This window comes from Amblyraja radiata, chromosome 2 (assembly GCF_010909765.2).
Source record: "Amblyraja radiata isolate CabotCenter1 chromosome 2, sAmbRad1.1.pri, whole genome shotgun sequence".
NCBI classification, from domain to species: Eukaryota; Metazoa; Chordata; class Chondrichthyes; order Rajiformes; family Rajidae; genus Amblyraja; species Amblyraja radiata.
The window spans coordinates 73,118,843-73,143,344 of NC_045957.1; the positions used below are offsets into that span (position 1 = coordinate 73,118,843).

General features: G+C 43.4%; 1 protein-coding gene across 2 annotated transcripts in view; it reads right to left on the reverse strand.

Annotated features, from left to right (window-relative positions):
* Positions 1–24,502, reverse strand: part of LOC116990886 (cadherin-20-like) — a 207,641-nt gene that overhangs the window by 29,070 nt on the left and 154,069 nt on the right. For both annotated transcript variants that reach the window (XM_033049008.1, XM_033049001.1), the window contains exons 7-10: positions 21,706–21,959; positions 11,139–11,275; positions 8,400–8,521; positions 2,847–2,964 (exon numbers count right to left, since the gene is read on the reverse strand). In XM_033049008.1, the coding sequence (XP_032904899.1) occupies positions 2,847–2,964; positions 8,400–8,521; positions 11,139–11,275; positions 21,706–21,959 (631 nt within the window). The remainder of the gene's footprint in view (positions 1–2,846; positions 2,965–8,399; positions 8,522–11,138; positions 11,276–21,705; positions 21,960–24,502) is intronic.

Sequence of the window (24,502 nt, forward strand, 5' to 3'; positions counted from 1 at the left end):
ATATTCCACTACTCACCCAGTGTAGGCACGAGGCGTCGAGGCGATCTATGATTGTGTTGAGTGCAATTGGTGATCTAATCCCCCCCCAGGCCCACTGCGCATGCGCGGAGAGACAGCATCATTTTGCGTCGCTACTGCGTCACCGGCTTCCCCCAACTGCACAGGTCTTTTTTCTTACTCTGGGAAAAAAAGGGGGGGGGGGGGGGGGGGGGAGGTGCGTTGAGTGCGGTCGCACCCCCCCCCCCCCTTTTTTTCCCAGAGTAAGAAAAAATCCAGAAAAAAAATAAATTTGGAGCGCAATCAGCGTTTCCACTTTGACGGAAATTACCTACCCAAAATTCTGGTTCCGTTCCGCTGGATGATTTGGGGGAAAAAAATTGCCCCAAATGGCCATGAAAGAGATGGCCATGAAAGAGATATGTGTACACAATAGCTCGTTTCCTCAAGGGTTATGGCATGATGGGAAAAGCTCAGCTGTGATGTTATTGTGTTGATGAGCAGGCACGGATGGCTCAGGACCCACTCTTGTGTTATATAAACCAAGCCCATCACAGCCATGCTGGGAGCCCAGGCTGCACCACTGGGTCATAAGTGATAGGAGCAGAATTAGGCTATTTGGCCCATCAAGTCTTCACCGCCATTCAATCACGGTTGATCTATCTCTAGGTTGTTGGTATTTTTGCTTTGTTATTAGGGGGGGGGGAGGGGGCTTAGCTAAGACCACATCAGACAGGGGACAGGTTGAAGCTGGAGCTCCTGCAATGCTGACTTAGTAACATATCAACCTGGCCTCCAAAAGCCATCATTACATAACACAGATGGTTGTTTTGTCTGAAACTCATGCACACGTTTTCTGTATGCAAGGCCTGACTTCTTTTCAAGATAGATGGCATAATAAAGCTGAAATTGATCCTTTAGAGAATTTTCAATTAAGCTACAGGGTCTTGGGAATAAAACCATCATTAGACTTTTTCAGTTGGTGCAACACGTTAAGTAAAATACTCACAGTGGAATTGCCTGCTTCTGATGATGGAGTGGCTCTCAATGAATGAATAATACAAATGTTTCTAGTTTTTGTTAGGTAGATTATTGAAAAATATCAAGCCCTTTCCACTAAAAATGTGAACATGAGTGCAGAGTGGAAAAAAAGAGTGCACACAGCAAAAACAAGCATTTTGCACAAAATAACCTTCATGCTGCGTGTCTAAGAGCTCATTTTAAGATTGTTTACTCAATTGCTTTGTGAATATCTCAGTGTTTCATTTCACAAATGAAACACCCGTTGACTTGTTTATAGAATTAGATTACTAGTCCCTACTGTCAATGTTAAAAGTGGCGTGATATCGATTCCAAGTGTGGTCGACAATTCTGCAGTCAGTTGAGAAAGAAGATTGTGAAATCCAACGAGAATGTTGACGAGAGTGATTAAATTCTATTGTAGTACCACAAGGAATGTGTGCCTGGTACTGTGATAAATAATACGTGCCAACCACAGCTTGGCATTATATAAAACACAAATATTTTCTTTTGGGTCATTTCTAATTGTCCCAGTCCACAATTTGTTCAAAGAAAACTGACAAAGCTTTAGCTACTAATATTTCTCTGTAATATTAGCAACTAATATTTCTCTGCAAAATTCCCGACTAATATTTCTCAGCAAGAACAAGAGACTGGGTTGAATTACCAATCTGAACTACACAGATATTTACATGGAAAATGCCTTAAAGAAATGAAAGCAAATTTAGATTTCCCCACAGAATAATAAACACTCCTCCTTTCTTAAAACGAAAAATAAGGACAAAAAAAAAAATACAAAAGCATTTCAGAAAGGAACTTTACAAACAAAATCATGAAAACAAAAATGTTGGATAACCACATGAGTCTGGTCATATCATGAGAGTGAAAATCAGAAGCAATGTTTCAGGTTGTGACGAAAGGATAGAAGTTCACATTTGGTACCTTTTGCTAAACTGAAATAAAGAGCCTACGCTGTCCCTCAGAGCTTTCCCATCACTCATTTATCCCCATTCATTTCCCTTTCCTGTTCATACACAGGACCATCAACTCTCTTCAATTAGCTCCCATCTCCAATCTCCTGCCACCCATCTACTCTAGGGTTGACTTACAGGAGCCAATTACGTTTTCAGTATGTCATCGGGATGCTGCTGGCAACTAGAGCATCTAGGGGAATCCCAAATGGTCACAGGGAGAACATGCGAACTACACACATGGTAACTGACATCAGGATCCAACCCAGGTCACTGGAGCTGTGTGAGAGCTAAAGTGCTGCTATTGATTTCATTGGAACCATATATCAAAAACAGGTACCCAACATAGTTGCTCCTCTATCTGTGAGGTGGCACAGCTATAAGAGCTAATACCTCAGAGATCCAGTAATCTAGGTTCTCTGGTTTTGTCTAAGATAGTCACAAAATGCTGGAGTAACTCAGCGAGACAGGCAGCATCTCTGGATAGAAGGAATGGGTGACGTTTCGGGTTGAGACCCTTCTTCAGACTTTGTAGGGTACGTCGAACAGTCCCTGTTCGAGGCGTACACTGGCCCTATCCCCAAACTCTATCCCCACTTTAAAAATTCTCCTCCTCTCTGGTTTTATCTCCTGACTCCAAGACATGTGGGTTGGTAGGTGGATTGCCCCTCATGTGTAGTTGTGTGATAGAATAACATGGGATCAGTGCAGGGTTAGTGTTTAATGTGCTTAATGGGCAGCGCAGCTTTGGGGAGCTGTTTCTGCGCCGTTTAACTTTATGTTTCTTATCTACATCACTCACTGAACAGTTAACCCAGGATGTGTGATGAATGCAACGAGCAGGAGTTCTTGATGTACCTTGATTGTCACGCACTGTAAAGTTTGGGTTGTTGGCTGCCTCAGGAACCAAGCTGTAGTAGAAGTGATGGCCCCCTTGAGGATCATCCGGATCCACTGCACTGACCACTTGAATCAACTGTTGAAAAGAATCACATGGAAAGTGAATTTTAAACAGACACTCTCACCTGAATGCAACATACCTCAGGCTATAGCAAAAGAAAACGTGCGTTTACAACATTTTGTAAACATTCCACAGCTCTGGTTCATCCCCAAACACGAATGAATGCACTACTTACTAAATTAGTCACTGTGGTAATGTAGGATGCGCTGTGGCAAATATGTGCACAGAACGCTCCCACGAACACCAGTGTGCTGCCTGACCTGCTGAGTTACTCCAGCATTTGTATCTTTTTTTGTAAATCAGCACCTGCACTTACTTGTGTCTACACAACACCAGTGTGAAAATAACCTGATAAACTAGTTGAGTGAGGGGTAGACATCGAGAGAAATCTCCTTCTTCTTGATGTTGTTACATCTTTTGCATTCACCCAATAGGGTTGACACGATTCTTGATATACTGTAACACAAGCGCAGCACCACCTCATTATTGTTCTCGCACTTTGTGCTTAGTTTATGTATATTTTACTTTATTCACAATGGAATTATGTTTTTCACTCCAAGCAATTACAAATCCTGGTCGTGACTGCCTCAGAACCTGTGCATGCAGTGTCCATTACTGTAACTAACAAGTACTTGGAACAGTATGGTGTCACTCTAAGTCAGAATTTCACATCATTCTTCTTGAGGCATAAACAATGATATTTCAAATGTGTCTCATATCCAGCTGCCTGCTCAATCTACTGCCATTGGGCATATATCCTCACTCTGCGTCTTACAAAAGTGGCAATGTCTTTTCAAAAAATAGCACGGTGGCCATAAAAAGTCATCCGATTTAGGGAAATGAAACAAGGTTAATCTGCTATCTGTGTAAGAAAGAACTGCAGATGCTGGTTTAAACAGAAGATAGACAGAGTAACTCCGCAGAACAGGCAGCATCTCTGGAGAGAAGGAATGTGTGACATTTCGGGTCAAGACCCTTCTTCAGACCTGCTATATGCTGCATTTATTTTAACAGAGGCTATAAATTGTGCTGATGTAGGTTCCACATGAATTGTGCTCATGTAGGTTCTACTCTAACCTCAGAGGTTATGTGGAGAAGGCAGGAGAATGGGGTTAGGAGGGAGAGATAGATCAGCCATGATTGAATGTTGGAGTAGACTTGATGGGCCGAATGGCCTAATTCTACTATTACTTACAGAAACATTGAAAAATAGGGGCAGGATTAGGCCATTCGGTCCTTCGAGCCAGGATTACCATTCAATATGATCATGGCTGATCATCTAAAATCAGTACCCCGTTGCTGCTTTTTCCCCATATCCCTTGATTCCTTTAGCCCTAAGAGCTAAATCTAACTCTCTCTTGAAATCATCCAGAGAATTGGCCTTCACTGACTTCTGTGGCAGATAATTCCACAATGACCTTATGATAAGGAAATAGGACAAATGGTTCGTCCAAGATAGTTTTTTCATATGATTGCATGTTAGAGGAAAGAAAGGTAGAAGCCAAAAGGTTTAGGGAGGGAATTCCAGGTTTGAGGAGTTTGGCAGCTGAGGCAGATCTGACAATGATGGAAAGATTACATTTGAACATGACCATTAATCCAGAATAGGAGTAGAGAGAACAGAAATGTTTGCAGGTCCTGAGGAGATTACTAGGATGAGGAAGTGAATTGGAGAATTGAGGGTAGGGGAGGGTGGCTAAAAACCAAGGGCAAGGATGTTACAATTAAGATGTTGCATAATCAGGAGTCAATTAGCGCATGAGATGTGAAGGTATCTATGGAGCGAAGGAATAGGTGACGTTTCGGGTCGAGACCCTTTTTCAGACTGAAGAAGGGTCTCAACCCGAAACCTCGCCTATTCCTTCGCTCCATAGATGCTGCCTCACCTGCTGAGTTTCTCCAGCATTTTTGTCTACCTTCGATTTTTCCAGCAACTGCAATTCTTTCTTAAACATGAGATGTGAATGTGAGTAATGATGAATTGGGGCAGAATTTTGCATGATGTGATAGAGGGCATATTACGTCTAAAGTGGTGACAAATCTAAGATTTGAGATTTGATGTTGATGATGCCTTCCTTATTCAAACAAGGAAAGAAAAATTATTGTTTGAAATGGAAGTGGAATTTCCATTTATTTTCAAATTTTAGTTACTGCTTCCCTCTTAACTACTCCTAGATTAGATATTTGTTTCTGTTCCATTCCTACATTGTTTATTCAAACAAAAATTTTATTTTCTGCACTTCACGGTCTCTCTGGGGGCTGAATTAAGGGTAACACAAACATTGTTCAGGTTTGCAGTGAGCTGTACTTTTTTCATATTGGGAAACCTCCATTGCATTCAATTCAAATGCCAAATAAGTGTGTCTATGGTGTTACTTCAATATTTAATTCAGATTGGTTTTGACACCCTTGTTTTAGTGCTCTTTGATCTAAATTACTAAAAGTGACATTGAAAAAGTGAAGCAGTCAGGAGGTCGGAGTATTTCAAATTGCAGAACCAATATAAATATTTTTTCCTGTTTCTCTTTCCTCTAGACGACAGATTCATTTGTACCCCTGTTCAATTTCATTTCTCCAGTCACCAGTCTGCAGTATGCAGCAACTCTTGTTAGGATGAGTTAGCACAAGTGCTGGCTGCTTTTTGCTTGCTTGCTTCTATTTGTTATTTGTTATATGTCGGTACACATGACAGTTAAACACTCTTGACTTGACTCTCTTTGTATACAGATGTGGATAGTTGATTGACTGATCCACCAATGATGCAGCAGAGCTGAACCTAAACCTATTTGGAGGTTGTAGTGTTTACTAGCCTGATGGCAGCGGGGAAGATGTTGTTCCTGAACCTGGATGTTACAGTTTTCAGGCCCCTATATCGTTTTCCTGATGGCAGGAGTAAAATGAAATGGGTCCATGCCCAAAGTCTGCACACTCCTTGCTGTATGGCCAATATTTTCTGGCTGATGTTCCTCATTTTACGGTCTGGGGGCACTGAACCTACCTGGTGTGCTGAGTACATTCAACAAAGTTAGCCAAGGCCTGTAATTGACTCTGCAGTTTTATGATATGTGTGGCTGAATATCACGCCATTTGATCTAACTAACTCTTAATTACGTTTAGTACTTTAACACAATTCTCAAATTTCTTAAGTACGATTTTTTTTGGAAGAAAGGAAAGTAAACATATTGTTCTGAGAGGATGGAATCTCCCAATTAATCAAAAGTGGTAGGAAACCTAGCTTGTTTTTATCAGATTAATGACCTACTAAATTTCACACTCGAGATGTGCTGATTCCTTCAATTTCATTAGTGGTATAAAGAAAGCCATTGTGTTTGTTGAAGGAAAAATTCAATCCACTTGGGCAACATGTCAAAGTCAGAGCTGCACTTGATCTGGTGGCTTGCAACTAAATGTGACGGGAGAAAGAAAGCCAAGGTTCAGTTCTGAGTCATTTCACAGCTGCCAATCATCAAAACAGGTGTGTTGAACAAATACTTATTTTGATAAGTTTCAGAAAAGTTATATTGGATTTGTGATAACAACATACATCCATATGATTTGTCATGATGTGCCACATTTTACATAAAATAAAGGTGAAATGCTTCCTTGAACACCCATGCTAAATGTATTTATAAGTGTCAGCAGCTGATTATATCTACCTTTTTAGTTTAGTTTGGTTAGTTTAGTTTAGAGATACAGCGCGGAACCAGGCCCTTTGGCTCACCAAGTCCGCGCCCAACAGCGACCCCCCGCACACCAACCACTAATCTACATACACGAGGGACAATTTACAATTATACCAAGCCAATTTACCAAACCAACCTGTATGGGTTTGGAAAGTGGGAGGAAACCCGAGCTCCCAGAGAAAACCCACGCAGGCCACAGGGAGAACGTATAAACTCCGTGCATGAGGCACCTATGGTCAGGATCGAACCTGGATCTCTGGCACTGTAAGGAGGCAACTCTACTGCTGCATCATCGTGCCGCCCCTCTACATCTCTGCACGTTCACTTCTTTTGAGGTCAATGGAACTAGTTTGATGAGGAGAGTGCAGACCCATTCTCTTGCACTCATACACTACAGCCAACCAAAGGTAAATTTCTCCTCTGTAGTTTTCAAAGGTAGCTGGTTTTAATAATAGATCTAATATTTTTTACCCTCCCAGTTGGAAAACTCAAGATAATGTGACATTGACCCTTATCCGTGAGTTGAGATATAAAGTTTTTCTGATTACAGTCTATGACGTGCATTACTTGGGAAACTAAGAGCAAGCAGCCAAGAATTCTCTGTTGTGTAAAGGGGCTGTCCCACTGTACGAGCTAATTCAAGAGCTCTCCCGAGTTTAAAAAAAAAATCAAACTCGTGGTAAGCACGTAGAATGTACGTAGCGGGTACGTCGGAGCCCGGGACGTCTCTTAGCGGCTCGTAACGCTAAGAGACGTCCTGCTGTACGAGCGGCTATTACCGTAATTCTCCGAGTTCGAATCAGGGGAAACTCTGGAGAACTCTTGAATTTGCTCGTACAGTGGGACAGCCCCTTAATAAGGAACTGCAGATGCTGGTTTACCCCAAAGATAGACACAAAATTCTGGAGTAACTCAGTGGGTCAGGCAGCATCTCTGGAGGAAAGGAATAGGTGACGTTTTGGGTCAAGGCCCCTCTTCATACTGAGAATCAGGGAGAGAGAAACCAGAAGTATAAAAAGGTACAGAACCGATGACTCGGGAAAGATGGAGTCCACAATGGTCCATAGTTGGCTGTGGAAGAGGTGATGACAAACGAATTCGAACAGTGAATCTGGCAAGACAACTAGGATGGGGGAAAGATGGAGAGAGAGGGAATGCCAGGATTACTTGGAATTAGAAAAATCAATATTCATACTGCTAGGTTGTAAGCTGCCCAAGCTACATATGAGGTATGTATATGTGTGTGGCCTCACTCTGACAGTGAAGGAGGCCCAGGGCAGGAAGATCAGAATGGGAATGGGAAGGGGAGTTAAAATGTTTGGCAACCGAGAGATCATGTCGGCCAAATAGGACTGAGCATAGGTGTTCAGCATAATGCTCACTCAGTTTGGTCTTGCTATATATAGGAGGCCACAACGAGAACAATGGATACAGTAGATGAAGTTGGAGGAGATGCAAGTGAACCTCTGCCTCACCTGAAAGGACTGTTGGGGTCCCTGGATGGGGTCGAAAGAGGAAGTTTAGGGATAGGAGTTGCTCCAGCATTTTGTGTCTATCTAAGAATTCTCAGCTCATGAAAAGAATGTCTTAGTGAATGTGTATTTTCCATTTATGGGAGTAAAGGCTTTATATAGCAGAACTGAAACAATTTCCAGGCATTTAACAAAATATTAGGTTGTTTTTTGAAGAAATACTGCAGTTGGTTTGATAATCTTGATTGCACAATTGCACCAAACTGACAAAAACATCAGCGTTCTCAGTGCTTACCTGACCAGGTTTAGCGTTTTCACAGATGTAGGCTTCATGATCTCTCACGAACACCGGTGGATTGTCATTGATGTCAAGCACTTTAATTGTGACTGAAACACTCCCGATTTGTGTGGGATTCTCTGAAATGAACCAAGCGTTTAGAAGTGGGAATCCAAGCAGATGATTCTGTTAATTTTACAAAATCAAAACTGCTTATAGAGTGACAGCATAGTCATACAGTACAGAAACAGAAACTTCGGCCTAACTTGTCAATGCCAACCAAAATGCCTCATCTAACCAGTCCCAATTACCAGGGCCTAGCCCATAGCCCTTTAAACCTTTCCCACCCATGTACTTGTTCAAGCATCTTAAATATTGTTATTGTACCTGCCTCAACCTCTGGCATCTTGAAAAGGTTGTCCCTCAGGTTCCTATTAAATCTTTCCCCTCTCATCTACAACCCAACTCCTCTTGTTCCTGATTGTCCTAACTTGGGGTAAAATACTCCCTGAATTTACCCTTTCTATTGATGATTTACATCATGACATCTACATTAGTGAGACCAAACCCAGTGACCACTTGGCTAACACCTCCGTTCAGTCCCCAAACCTCCCTAAACTTTTCCAATCAGTAAACACAGATATCACTCCACAATTTTTCTGAACAATAATCCATCCCACTGCACTATTCCAGACTGAGGGCCTTAATTCCAGGCTCAGGTCCCCATTACTGGAATTGAACCCACTACCTTCTGGCTTGGAAGCACTGCCGTGAGGGGAGGAGGGGGGGGGGGGGGGGGGGGGGGGGGAAGAACAAATGAGGCCCCGGGGTGGGGGAGCCGCCGTGAGGGGGGAGAACAAAGGGGCAGCCGACACGGGGTACTTTGTAACTTTGTCAGCGCCGTAGAATTTCACTGGGCCTTGTCACATGTGACAATAAGGTATTCCATTCCACTCTGCTGTCTGCTAAGCCCAGAGGCAATCGTGCTTTTAATGTGCAACAGGTAAAATAACTTGTCCCAGGAATCAAAATAACGTTGACATTATTATGCTGGCCACTCCTGTGCAAGTATCTGAAACTCACAGCCATGCTTATCATTATCCTATGCATGGAGTTGTGCCAAGAGAGCATGTATTAGAAGATTGTGACTTTGCAATTTCCAGTTATGTGCTGGTGACATAAGCCTTTTAAATATGCAGCAAAAATAAGCTCATGAAGACACGGCACTGTCCCGTAAGACACGCCACTTGATCATTCGACAATTAAACAGTTGTGTTTTACTTGTCACGTACCAATGGACAAGAGAAAGCAGTAGAATCCTATGGAGGGTTGCACTCAGCTTAAGAAGGGGAAGCTAATGTTCACAGTGCGAGGCTTTATGATTTATATTGCATAGTTTGGGAGTACTAATCTTGACACCTGTGCAAAGCTGTGTGCCAGAATGCTATTTTATAAATTTCTAAAAACAAAACATTTTCCACCAGGCACAATTTACTCGTCTTTTGTTTCCGATGCAGCCCACATTGTGAAGCTATCTATCAGAAAGTGTTCCATTCATATCCAAGCTTGGATACTGACATTAAATGATTTGTAACTGTTGTTATCTCTGTGGTACATTGGAAAAGCTGTTAATTAACCGGATTTGTAATTCACTGGCACTGTGCAGTAAACCAATGATGGGAGTTCAAATCCAATCATAATCCTGGAAAAAATAAATCTAGCTATTTATCTACACCTGGAATAAAAACTAGTACTGGTAACAGTGATTATGGAACTACCAGATTAGTACAAAAACTTCTGAAGAAGGGTCTCAACCAAATCTGAAGAAGGGCCTTGACCCGAAATATCACCTATTCCATTTCTCCAGAGATGCTGCCTGACCTACTGAGTTATTCCAGCATTTTGTGTCTATCTTTGGTGTAAATCAGCGTCTGCAGTTCCTTCCTATTACAAAAACCTACATAGTTTATTCACATATTTAGGGAAGGGAATCAGTTGTCCTATCCTAATTTACCAAAACTTGACTCCAGATTCAAAGCAATGTGGTTGACCCTAAAGAGCCTGTCCCACTTAGGTTATTTTTAGGCGACTGCCGGCGACTGTCATAGTCATAGCAGGTCGCCGAAAAACCGGCGACTGGACCCCCCGTCGACATAAAATTTGAAATAGAATCATTACTTTAACAACAAAAAAAAAACAAAGTCAGCACCGGCGAAAAACTACGTCACCCGGCGACAACCTGGTGACAACTTCGACAGCACCTACGTCAGGAGAAGTCAAGCTACGCTCATTGGCGTCAAACCCACTGTCACCGACTGTCTCCGCAAATTTTTCAACATGTTGAAAATCCAGCGGCGACCAGAAAGACGCTAGGACTCTATGGGCGACTGAGGAGGCTACTCACGACCATACAGGCGACACCCCGGCGACCATGTGGCAACAGCCTAGTCGCCTGTTGTCGCCTAAAAAATAGCCTAAGTGGGACAAGCCCTTAAATTGCCCTCTGAAACAGGACAGCAACGCAGTTCAATGTGGATGGGTAATAACTTGCCAGCATTGTCCACGGTCTACAAAGAAATTAAACATACAACTCAAAAACTCCTTGAAAATCGTGCCCATTTCACCCTCTGCGTGCATTTTTTGTCCCATCTGTCCCTGATGGTTTGCTTGCCATCTGGCAAATCCAACATAACTGAACAAAACATCAGCAATGAAAAGCGCATAGGATTTTGTATCAAACTTCGAACAGATACTTACTCATTTCCATTGCTAGGATTGTGATGTTGTGCCATGAAAGATGTTCTCGGTCCAGTGACTTTGCGGTCATTAGAGCCCCTGAGGCGATGTCAATATAAAAGGATCTGGTGGGATCGGTGGATCGCTCAATTGAAAACCTGGCAATGAGAAGTGGGAAAAGGATGAAAATACTTTCTTTATAATACGCTTTATTCCTCACCACCTGCAGAATGCAGTCAGAAGTCATTTATGATCAAGCCATGTTTTCCAGGTAATTGCTTCTCGTTCCAAACTTCCTTGTGCAAGTATTGCTTCCTGAAGGGCCTGCCCACTTGGGCGTCATTTGCGCCTCACGAGGATGGCGCGCGAAGATTTTGTACATCCCAAAATCCTGGGACGTCGCGCGTGGCCGCGCATCACTGCCTACATCACCATGCACCGTTAAAGCGCACCACGCGTGCATCGTGCTTCGTGATGCACAAATGACGGTGCATAAATGACGCACAAATGACGTCCAAGTGGGACAGGCCCTTGACTTTTTTAATTATGTGGGTTTTTCACCTTGATAAAGATCAGGAAAAGGACACGTTTCATGTCCTTACAAGTACCATCCCTTTTTACATTATTTTCAATAAAATGCACCTTGTGATTATGATAAACACTCATTGTTCAACTTCAGATATGAAGAATATTCAATTTATCATTCTTGTTTCCTTGTTTGCAAATCCCACCCTCTTTAGTTATCTCCACCAGTCTAGAATTCACTGAAATCTTTGTACTCCTTGCAGCCTGCTCTATTATGCATGCTCATTCTCTCATATCCGTATTCCAAGATATAAAGCATTTTTGACATCCTTGCTAACGTTTAGTTTAAGGCTTCTTCATTAAGCTAGCAATTGACAAGGAGGCACTTGACTGGATATCATAAGAGGGAATGGAGTGGGGAGAGAGGAGCAAAGACCTTAACTTTCCTGGTGTGGTTTGGAGGGGTAACATCTTCACATGGCCTTGTTATCATAGGATTATAGACTAATACAGGAGACCATTTGGCCTTTCCTGCTTTTGGCAGTCCTTTGAAATAGCGATTGAAGTAACCCCATTGCACAGAGAGCATATCATCTTCAACATGCACCATAGCTAGTCGCTGAAGCCAAGATAATAGTAAGATTAAACGAGAACTTACCAGTTTGAAGTTTGATCTGTATTTTATGAGGAGTTACGATGAGGGATTACGTGAAGAACCCCGCCAGGACGCATGCGTGTCATTCTTCAAAGCAGCGGTGTGAAATCACAGATAACTGTAATGACTAAACATAGTAAGATTAGAGAAGAGATACCAGTTAAGTATATGATCAGGGTGGGAGCAGAGGGCACGTAATCCCTCATCGTAACTCCTCATAAAATACAGATCAAACTTCAAACTGGTAAGTTCTCGTTTAATCTTACTATTTTACTTCGGAGTCACGTGATTGACTACGTGAAGATTTTAAAGCTCTGTGATTTCATGCCACGGGAAACGAGTCCATGCATCACGTCTGCCTTGACTGTGGGAGGAATTGTGTTAACATAATTTTGACATGAATTCGACATTGAAATCATAAAATTTGTTAACACAAATTTATAACCCCTTTTTATGGGTTTAAATTAATTTACAGAATTTAAAATTGTTTCTGCAAACGTTCCAGGTTTCATTACTGGTTTATTATAAAATAATTGGAATGTTTTCCCCTCCAGACCATCCTGCTGCCTTGAGGATTTGGTCCATTGGTACATCCAACTGTATCGCTGCCGATGTAGCTGCAGCCCTGGTGGAAAGAGATTTAAAAATATTAGTATCCACCCCAGCCTCTGTTAGCACCTGTTTCAGCCATCTTGAGATGGTCTGGACCGTCACTCTTGGTGTGGTTGCTAGTGGCTGACCAAAATGTGCCTTTTCATTGCCTCTTAGGATATTCGTTTTCTCCATGTATAACGACAGATGTCTTACTATACACAGACGGTCATCTGTTGGGTATGACCTAATTGTATATTGAGGCCTGCTGATCCCTTTCTGTTCTGCTTACTAACTCATAAATATGAAACGTAATATTTTCTGTTGAGGAAGTCATGTGGTAGAATTGATTCACCATATCCAGCATGCCTTCTTTCACCCCAGGGCTACTGGGGGTATGTGGTTCTGTGACCCGTTCAGAGTCTACCCAGAACAGATCCTCCGTGTTCTCCTCTGACGAGGAGTAGGCACTATGCAGCCCCGCAAGGGGTACCGCTGTGGGGCTTATTGGGTGCCCACTGTGGCTAGCCTCCCTCTCCCGGAGTCTGCCACTTTGGAGGATCTCCTGGAGCAACCGCTCTAACCGGCCCCCGTGCTCACGAGGTCCAAATTGTGTGGCTGGAAAGGCAGCCATCATTATGCCAATTACTTTGCTACCAATCTGATGGATGATTTGCTGATGTCAGTGAGGTTATTGCAAGCCTCTATTAAATCTCTAGCCTTTCCCTTAGGCAGAGTCACCGACATGTGAACTGAGTCAATGGTGAAACCCCAGATAGTCCATAGTAGTGGAAGGCGTTAGTTTAGATTTAACTGGATGAAAAATGAATCCCAGTTTCCCAAATAACTTTTTTTGTGGCTGTTACAGTTTGTTTAGCCAATTCCAAAGTTTTGCCCACAATGAGTATGTCATCTAAATATGCCATGACCATGTGTGTACGTTTCCGTAGAAACGCTAGGGCTGGTTTCAAAATTTTTGTGAAACAGCCTGGGGCTGATGATAACCCATTTGGCAGTGCTTTATACTGTCAGAGTCGTCCCATCCAGTTGAATTTTAAGTAACATCTGTGGTCACCTCGTATAGGCACTGAATAGTAAGCATCTTTTAAATCGATGCTGGCCATTGAAGTAACCTTTGGAAATTAATTGTTAAGAAGTAACAAAGGCATCTATTTTGTCAGAACTATGATGATGCGATAACCATCATCTTTTTTGTTTTTGATAAATATATTGGACACGAATTCTAATGGTTCGTGTTGAGTTTTCTCAATTTCACCTTTTATGTAAAGCCGCTTCAGTTCAGCTTGCGCTTTTGATTTTCCTTTATCAGAAGGCACGAACATTCGGTTCAGTATATGTTGAACTGGAGGGCTGTACTTGTGTATAAACTCTATTGTATATCCCTGGATACTGCTTTAGATGTAAGTATCGGTTGTTATCATGCTCCATGCATTCAGAAAAGAGTGTAATGTCCACCCAATCTCCGTGCAACCTGTATATTGTAGGGAACCAGACCCACCTACCTCCATAGTTACCAGTGGCAGGTTTACTTTTTGTAGGTTCTTCGCTGCTGTTGTCGCGCTGGGTCTGGATTTTCGGTTTGGTTGGCGTTGGAGGTCCCCGCATCTTCCAAGAAGGCCGGCCTGGGCCATGGCCTAAAAAGACTCATGTTTTGGGTACCGGACCTTCGAGCTTTCACCAGTTCTGCTGGTGGGTGCGTGGGGGTGCTGTCTTTGGCCGTAGTGGGTTCCAGTAGGTTCTCTTGTTCCTGCACCACCTGCACACTTGTCTTTCCTTCTGCGGACCCCTCTTCCAGGTCAGCCCAGAACTGACCCGCAGTGCTCCCCTCTGATGAGGTAGAAGCACTGTGCAGCCCTTCAAGAGGTACTGCTGTGGGTTTATCATAGGGCCCACAGTGACCCGACTCCATCTCCCGGAGTCTGTCACGTTGGAGCAAAGCTCCATACACCGCTCCATCCGGCTCCAGCGCTCTCGGGCGCTGGCCGCCCGCGGTTGTTCAAAGTCGGACTCCTCTGAGTCCACGACCTTGTTTGTTTTGTGTCTAGCCTTTCCGCCCGGCTGCGTGGATCTGGCCGGTGCGGAGGCGACATCGGGCACAGCTGATCCCACTATCGGTGATCCGAGTGCCGCTGGCTGCTGCTGGCTGCCCGCTGCTCCGCGGTCCTCCTTCGCCAGCTTTGTCCTTACTGCCCTTCCGTGGAGTGGATATGGCGACATCGGGCACAGCTGATCCCATCTAGCCCACCAGCTTTGTCGCAGCCCATTGGTTTCTCCACCTGCAATCAGCATGGTAAAAACACAAAAAAGACCGCAGCTCTTACCTGCAGGTCCAGGTTAAAATTGTCGCTACGGGTGAACGTCGTTCCACCCCGTCTGCTGCCGTTATTGACTTGTCCAAAAGTCAACGGCCCCATTTAAATAGTCTCCCGCCCGGCCGTGGTGTTCTGGCCGGCGCAGGACCAAAAATCGGCACAGCTGATCCCTTACGGGGCTTGTGCCTTCAGCTCTCCACACTGGCTGCAATTTTGGGCTCCAGGTCTTCCCCGGTTAGGTCTGGCTGGAAGAATTGGTTCACCATATCCAGCATGCCTTCTTTCACCCCAGGGCTACTGGGGTATGTGGTTCTGTGACCTGTGCAGAGTCTACCCAGAACAGATCCTCCGTGTTCTCCTCTGACGAGGAGGAGGCACTATGCAGCCCCGCAAGGGGTACCACTGTGGGGCTTATTGGGTGCCCACTGTGGCTAGCCTCCCTCTCCCGGAGTCTGCCACTTTGGAGGATCTCCTGGAGCAACCGCTCTAACCGGCCCCCGTGCTCATGGGCACTGGCCGCTCGTGGCTGCTCCTCGTCATGCAGCCGGTCAAACCGGCTCCAGTGCTCTCGGGCACTAGCCGCTCCCGGCTGCTCGTACTGCCCCGTCCGCTCGAACCGGCCCCGGTGCTCACGGGCACTGGCCGCTCGCGGCTCCTCAAAGTCCGACTCATCTGAGTCCGGCATTCGTGGGGTCTTTCTCTTCACTTTCCCGCCCGGCCGAAAAGTGGATTTGGCCGTAGCGGGAGCGAAGTCGGGCACAGCTGACTCCAATTCAGAAGATTCCCGTGCCGTCAGCTGCTGCTGTTTCTGCTGGCTGTCCGCAACTCAGCGGTTCTCCCCCTCCAGCTTCTTCGCAGCCTTTATCCTCGTTACTCTGTCCATCTTTCACCTAAAATAAGTCGAAAAACGCAGAGTCCCTTACCTGCTGTTGTCGGCTTTTGAAATACTGCCGCTTGAGGGAGACGTCCTCTCCCGTGCTGACTCGTTGCATAGCGTGAGGCGATAATGACACGCATGCGTCCTGGCGGGGTTCTTCACTTAGTCACTCACGTGACTCCGAAGTAAAATTGTACATTTGCACTGTGAATGCCACTACTGAATCTACCAGCACTCTCCCTTCAGGCATTGTACCATAGCTTGCTGCAAGTTTATATCATTCTGCTCGTCACAGATCTTCCAAAAATTAGGCACATAGAAAACTATTTTCCATCGTGTTGCGTGGCATTCTCAGTGTGGCACATGCTCGTGCCCGATTCTCTGTTAACTGCCTGCTGTACAGTGTGTATAAGGATGATTGAAACCGATAAGATTAAGCAAGTGCGGAGGGGTGGGGTGGAGGGTTCATAGAAACATAGAAATTAGGTGCAGGAGTAGGCCATTCGGCCCTTCGAGCCTGCACCGCCATTCAATATGATCATGGCTGATCATCCAACTCAGTATCCCGTACCTGCCTTCTCTCCATACCCTCTGATCCCCTTAGCCACAAGGGCCACATCTAACTCCCTCTTAAATATAGCCAATCAACTGGCCTCGACTACCCTCTGTGGCAGAGAGTTCCAGAGATTCACCACTCTCTGTGTGAAAAAAGTTCTTCTCATCTCGGTTTTAAAGGATTTCCCCCTTATCCTTAAGCTGTGACCCCTTGTCCTGGACTTCCCCAACATCGGGAGCAATCTTCCTGCATCTAGCCTGTCCAACCCCTTAAGAATTTTGTAAGTTTCTATAAGATCCCCTCTCAATCTCCTAAATTCTAGAGAATATAAACCAAGTCTATCCAGTCTTTCTTCATAAGACAGTCCTGACATCCCAGGAATCAGTCTGGTGAACCTTCTCTGCACTCCCTCTATGGCTATAATGTCCTTCCTCAGATTTGGAGACCAAAACTGTACACAATACTCCAGGTGTGGTCTCACCAAGACCCTGTACAACTGCAGTAGAACCTCCCTGCTCCTATACTCAAATCCTTTTGCTATGAAAGCTAACATACCATTCGCTTTCTTCACTGCCTGCTGCACCTGAATGCCTACTTTCAATGACTGGTGTACCATGGCACCCAGGTCTCGCTGCATCTCCCCTTTTCCTAGTCGGCCACCATTTAGATAATAGTCTGCTGGCCACGCTCAATGTCCATGGGTAGCTGCAGGCTTCCCTGGGCATCTCTAGGTGCCATAGATATGGAGCACAAAGAATAAGGGCAAGGGCTGTACCATCCTTCCGATGTGGCTCTCAGTGAAACATTGGGGCTGTCTCTGTTGAACTGACACCCTTTCTTCAACGCTAAGTGTTGGTTCTAAAAATCCAATTGCAATGCCTAAGGGGACTGAAACTGAGGATCTCAATATGTATTAAGCGTATCTCCCAGCAGCAAAAGTAATTAAAAAAATAAATTGACTCCATAGAGTGTTATGAGCCAATCAAGTCCATCTAGTGTTTATCTCCAAGACTTCTGGCTAGTCTAATCTCATTCCCCTGCTGGCTCATGATACTATTTATTATTCCTCTTTCTCAAACAGCTATTGAATTCCCTGGTTAAATAATTTATGTTTGCTGCATCAATAGTACTTTTTGGCAGAGATTTTATGTCTAACCACAGTCTGTGTTAAATAAGAAACTTTTGAACCGCCCTTTTGATTCTAATATATTCCAAGCAGTTGAAATGCAGTCACTCAGCAGGATTGTGCATTTAGTTTATGCAAAACAACACGTAAAATTATACTGAGATCCACTTACGTCACACTATGTGACACAGAACTCTGCAGTTGTCCAATATTTAGAAAATATGGTCCTTCTTTTATATGTCCTGTAAAAATGGTAAATTTAATATTTGCAGCATTATGTGCAATTTGCCATATTTCTGCCCAATCTCTTGGTCTATGTATGGCCTTTAGGGGCTGTCCCACTGCGGCGACCTAATCTGCGAGTTTAGAAGAGTTTGCTCTCGACTTAAACTCGCAGCATGTGGTCCTAGAAGGTCCTATGAGGTCACTGGAACTCTCCTTCATGCTCGAGGGATGTTCCCGCATACTAGGTGGCGGAATGTTTTTCAGCACGTTGAAACATTTTCCTTGAGTAAAATTTGGTCGGCATGGTTCTTTTTAACTCGTAGTGCAGTGGAGTGGCCTCAGCTCATCTGCTGATGAAACCATGTGCTGAGCTTCAGTACCCACCGGACTTGACTATCCCAGTGCACTCTCGGCAATCTTCCTTATTTCACGCTCGTAAATTGGAGGCTACCCAGATATTTTGAAAGTGGAGATTGATACTATAGATTCTTGATTAGTAAGGCCTTCAAAGGTTATGGGGAGAGGGCAGGCGAATTGGGTTGAGAGAGAAAAATAGATCAGCCATGATCCAATTGCGAAGCAGACTCAATCAGCCGAATGGTCTAATTCTGCACCTATTTCTTATGGACTTATATCTGTCGTCCATTCCTTAACTTGCACTGTCGCATTCGCTGCACACGTTTTCTTCTTCTTTTAATAAGGCACACCTTCTGTGGCTTGCTGGTGAATCAGGTCTTAGCAGGGTGTACTTTAGGTGCTCGCAAGCGAACATGATGTTTGCCTGTGGTTTGTTGCCTACTTTTGACAGGCAGAGACCATGGTGATAATAGTCCTGTCCAGTGTCAGTTAGCCTGCAGAAATTCACTCAGTCTTTAGTGAGTAAACAGTTTGAGAACAATGGTAGGATGAAGGATAAGAGAGGACATCACCTCTTCCTTCTTAAACCCACTTATGCAAAACATCACTGAAAAAGGTTCTAATGCAAGAAAATTGACCTAAAATGTCAACGCTCTTTTTCTCTCCACAAAATCCCCCTGATTTACAAAGTGTTGCCAGCACTTTCTACTTAAAGACAATAAGCTACTTTCATTGATATCATCTGATTTCATTGATCAGGAGTAGAAAGATATGGAGGTTCTGAACAAATAGGTTCCTGGCAAATGAAAGCATATTGATCAGTGGTGGAGCAATCAAACTCAGGAATTATTATAATGCGGGAATTAGAGGAGAGTGTGTTCTTGGAGGGTTGTGAGGCTGGAGGAGATGGTGAAACAAAACCAACATTAGATATATTGAGAAAGTAAGAGATGATTCATAAAATTGGTGTGATGACAATAAAAAAAAATTTCACCTGCTAAACAAAAGCAAAGGATATTGCATGCTGGAAAATAAAAACTGCAAGTTCGGGAAATTTTTAGTGAGGAGCATTTGTGGATAGAAGAAGTTAACAAATAACACTATTTGTCTAAGGCCATCGATCAGAGACTCTGTTTCACTCTACTGTTGAAGATGTCTTTATTCTTGATGGTCCTAATTTGGTGGGTGCAGGGACAGAAAGTACTTGTGATAATATTGGCCAAATAACTATGTCACAAAATGGAGAATCTCTGCATTTGCAAAGCCTGCTTGTCATCTTTCTGTGAAAAGCTGCAAAGCCACGAGTCTCATGGCTCCAGGGTGTCTTAACTCTGGGAGGAAGTCAAGTACAGGGCGATGTCCAGATGTCCCCTCTATTGTTAATATGTATGAGGGTTTTGCAGAAAGAACTGAGCTGGGTTGCAAATGCATGATCAGGATTGGTTATAGAATGGGGTGTTGTAAAATATTGTTAATTATGTTGCAGAGTGTTTGTGCTGTTACCTTGTGATTGGTCAAAGTATTGAGCCTTGCTCAAATTGTTTCTGTAACCTGGGGAAATGTTTCTTTACTTTGATGAACTGTCTTCTAACCAGAACCTTCTGTGGAAACAATGTAATGGGGTATTTTGTGATTGGGTTAGGGAGCTGTCAATAAATGTATTATATGATCTTTATTTGTGATTGGCTTGTAGGGGTTGCCCCCCCCCCCCCCCATGTATGTTCGCACCAAAGGTCCGATACATGGATTAGATTGGAGTCGATCTTCTGGAAGTGCACTTGGGACTGTGCTGACTATCTGGAGGTGTCTATTCGCATGAGGCTGAAGAGGGGGAGGGGGGGGGGGGGGGGTGGAAGATTGCAACCTTCACGTGGTCCGCCCTGTTTTGACTAATGCAATCAACGCAACGTGCACACATGGAAGATCAAATAGAACAAGTTGTCCTATAACTTTAGGCTGTGCACGCCACACGAAAGAAGAAGAAGAAGGCTGAAGGGCTTGGACGAGTAGAAACAAGGATCGGACACGCGGTGTTGGTTAGGTATTGTATAGGAAGTTCGTTTGTGAGTGAGAATAAAGAGATTAGTTGATCCAGAGCTTGACTCAGTGTTTTACTGAACTAGACTAACAGGGTAAGCTTTAGGAGCATAATTACACTTGTACTGGTTTTACTGAAAGGAGACTTGACCAGACCAAACTTGTAACCTTTCATTATCCCAAAACAATTTGTATTGTTTCCACTTTGCAGAGATTTAGGTCCCATCATTGTACCCGTTGTGCATATAGGGGGTGGGCCATTTAGGACTGAGATGAGGAAAAACTTCTTCACCCAGAGAGTTGTGAATCTGTGGAATTCTCTGCCACAGAAGGCTGTGGAGGCCAATTCACTGGATGTTTTCAAGAGAGAGTTAAATTTAGCTGTCAGGGATCAAGGGATATGGGGATATGGGGAAAAAGCAGGAACGGGGTACTGAATTTAGATGATTAGTCATGATCATATTGAATGGTGTCGCTGGCTCGAAGGGCCGAATGGCCTACTCCTGCACCTATTTTTCTATGTTTCTATATCAAATCACTTAATTCAAAATATAATATTACCAATGTCTTGAATCATTTCTCTATTACATGTTACATGTCGGATTAACTCTGTGAAGAGTGATGAATATTTCCTGGATTTACTTGTGTTAAATTGATTTATAGAAACACACTACAGTGAGAGATAATATAAACAAAGAATTGACACAGCAGACGGCCAAATCTGGAACAGGTTATCAAGAGCAGAGTTAGGCAATTGCCAATGTACTTCCATATGCGACACTGTGGTAATAGCCCTAGGGAGTGATTTCAGCACAGTACTGAGAGGTGTTGGAATAGCTCGTTATTAGCATCCTCTGCGTTGTGCAACATGGGAGTAAATAAAGAGCGGAAAGAAACCGCAGCAAAAAAATATACACGCACCATAAATTATAGAAGACCTGGAGAGAGGCCAACATTGTGGCAGAGGGAACTGGGATCACATTATGCTTCATCTGAGTCCGACAGTCTGCACCAAATGTTCTTGCTGAGAATCTCTGCATTGATCAAAATATTTTTAAACAATTTGACCAGTGAGATAAAATGGGAAATGCACTAATTCATAAATTGCAATTAAGGGCTACGTAAACCATAATGTCCTGCAGCTGAGACACTGGATTTGTAGGAGGATATATTTGGTCATATAATTGGTCAAAGGTCAGTAGGTTGGTTATTGCAGGAAATCCATTAGTTGGGATGCTGGTCATTGTTGGCCATGATGAAATCACACCTTAGGACTTGGGATAAATTTACCAATGTTATTTCATACCTGACTGAGTTGTTGGCTGCATCTGGATCCTTTGCCGAGACTACTTGGATAGTGGTCCCTACGGTGACATCTTCGTACACCTCCACCATGTAGTTGGGAGAATCAAACTGTGGAGGCTCGTCCACATCCTCGACCGTCAGATGCACCCTGGCTGTATCTCGGAATGGACCGAAGTTCAGAAAGCGAAGGTCCAGGTGGGTGTTGGTGCCCTCCGCAGTCAACATGTAACTGCTCTTGGTTTCAAAATCTAACGACTGCAATCAAGTAAGCAATCACATTAGGAATCGTTTCACTGGACTGCTCTCATTGCGCAATAAGGAAAGCAGCCATTCAGCCCATCTTGACCACGCCAACTCTTTAAACCTCATTCCTCAAATATCTGTAATTTTTTTTCCATTGCAACTCTGGAAACTTATCATTAAATATGCTTCCACTAGGCTTTCAGGTAATACATTCTATATCACAAAATCCCATTTGTCAAAAAGCTCTCTTCATTAATCCTCTGGTTACTGCCCTTATTATCTTGGGTCTGTGTCCTCCTTGACTGTCCCTTCCGTCTGTTAACTGTTTCTTCTAATTTGCTCCAGCAAACCCCAGTATGGATTTGAAATACCAAATTCTGTGTCCAAAATTATAAGACACGTAGATAGAAATAAACGTTTTCCCATTGTGAAGTATATAAAGCTAGAAGGCATAGGTTTCGGGTGAGGGGTAAAAGTTTTGCTGGGGATCTGAGGGAGTTGTTTTTCACCAAGATTGAGGTTGCAATCTGGAATAAATTGCACAAGTTCATTGTGGAGGTGGATGCGTTCACAACATTTAAGAAGTATCTAAAGTGACAAGGCACAGATTAACCAGATGATGGTAAATTGGATTAGTATGGGCAGGTACTTAATGGACAGCATGTGTATGATGAACCATTGAATCAGTTTCAACACTATGTAGTGCACTGTGTGAAGTGTAGTGCACTTTGCACTATGAATCTATATCTAATGAAACTCTTCCAACTTTCCCGACACTAATGAGAACAATCTCAGCTTCTTAACCTTTTCATAGTGTGATACAGTGTGGAAACAGGACTTTCGACCCAACTTGCCCACACCGACCTACATGTCCCAACTACACTTGTCCCACCTGCCCGCGTTTGGTCCATATCTCTCCAAACCTATCCTATCCATGTGCCTGTCTAACTGTTTCTTAAATGTTGGGATAGTCCCAGCCTCAACAACCTCCTCTGGCAGCTTGTTCCACACACTCATCACCTTTTGTGTGTAAAGGTTACCCCTCAGATTCCTAAATCTTTCCCCTTGACCTTAAATGTATGTCCTCTGGTCCTCGATTCACCCACTCTGGGGATGAGACTCTGTGCATCTACCCGATCTATTCCTCTCTTGATTTTATCTACTCAATAAATAATAAAATCTTATCATCCCTTATTTTTCTGGTACCATTCTAATAAATCTCTGATGCACCATCTTTCATAGTTTGACTCCCTTGTTAAAGTACACACCAAACTGCTAAGGTCTGCTTCAGAAATGAACCTTGAATGCCTATTTTTGTACTGTTAGTGTAGTTTAGTTTAGTTTATTGTCATATGTACCAAAGCATAGTGAAAAGCTTTTGTGTGCTAATCAGTCAGCAGAAAGACAATACATTATTACAATCAAGCCATCCACAGTGCACAGGTACATGATGAAGGGAATAATGTGAATAACCTTTAGTGCAAGATAAAGTCCAGTAAAGTCCGATTAAAGATAATGCGAGGTTCTGTAAAGGCAAGAGCAGTTAGTGAACTGGGCATCCTTTTTATGTTCAATACTCTTCTAGATTCTGGATGGGGATCATAAATGCGATTGGTGACAGTATTCCTTTTCTTGCTCTTAGCAATTCAGTGGTTAATGATTTTAGTGAAACTCCCCTGTCATGATATTTAACACATCCACACTACTGTGCACATTTTTCTCACTCCATGAACAGAAGTGGTTGCAAGGTATTAGTTACGCTCAGTGGGATTTGTGAATATGAGTTAGAAAACATCATGAACAAGATTTAGTGTTCAAGTCATGTAAGCTTGCTGAAGGCAAATGGCTGTAACATTTAACATAGAGATATACTCCTGAGTTGCAGCCTTGCTGTAGCTGATAGAGGGTTGTCTTCAAATCCAAAGAAATAATGTGATTCCAAAGTAGGAGGGAAAACAGGTAACTGGGTTATTCTCGTTGATTTCAAGATGATGCTCTGGGCTCCAGTACTTCAAGGTACAGAGATAATTTCCCGATAGAATATTTTTAGCAAGCTAATGTTCTATAATTTGCCATTGATGCACAATATGGTCTTAAAACTCAGTTGTGTTGCACTGTTCTTTTAAGTGAAATGGTCTGAAAATAATTTATTTCTGAGTGGAAAATTCTTGTGAATAATTCTGGGTTGACAAGCACAAACCCACTTTACCCGTATGCCCTACTCAAAAGATTATCAGGTTTCCAAAACCATGATTTTCTCTTCTTGCCAGGTTGCCTCCTTCTATATTTCTTGCTCTTCCTTGTACATTTCACAAAGAGATGGCATGCCTATGATGCACAATTTATTTATTCCAATTCTCCATGGTCACACCCTTATCTCTCAGCCCTGTAACCCTTAGAAACCTCTTTCAATTCTGACATCCATGCTCCACCCCTTCCCCAAGGCCCCAGTCTAAGGCGAGAACCCTTTCCGTCCACATACCCCTAATGGACCCAAATGCAACCCATTGCTGCAAACACCACTCTCAAGCTCAATGGTCCTGATCTATTTCCTC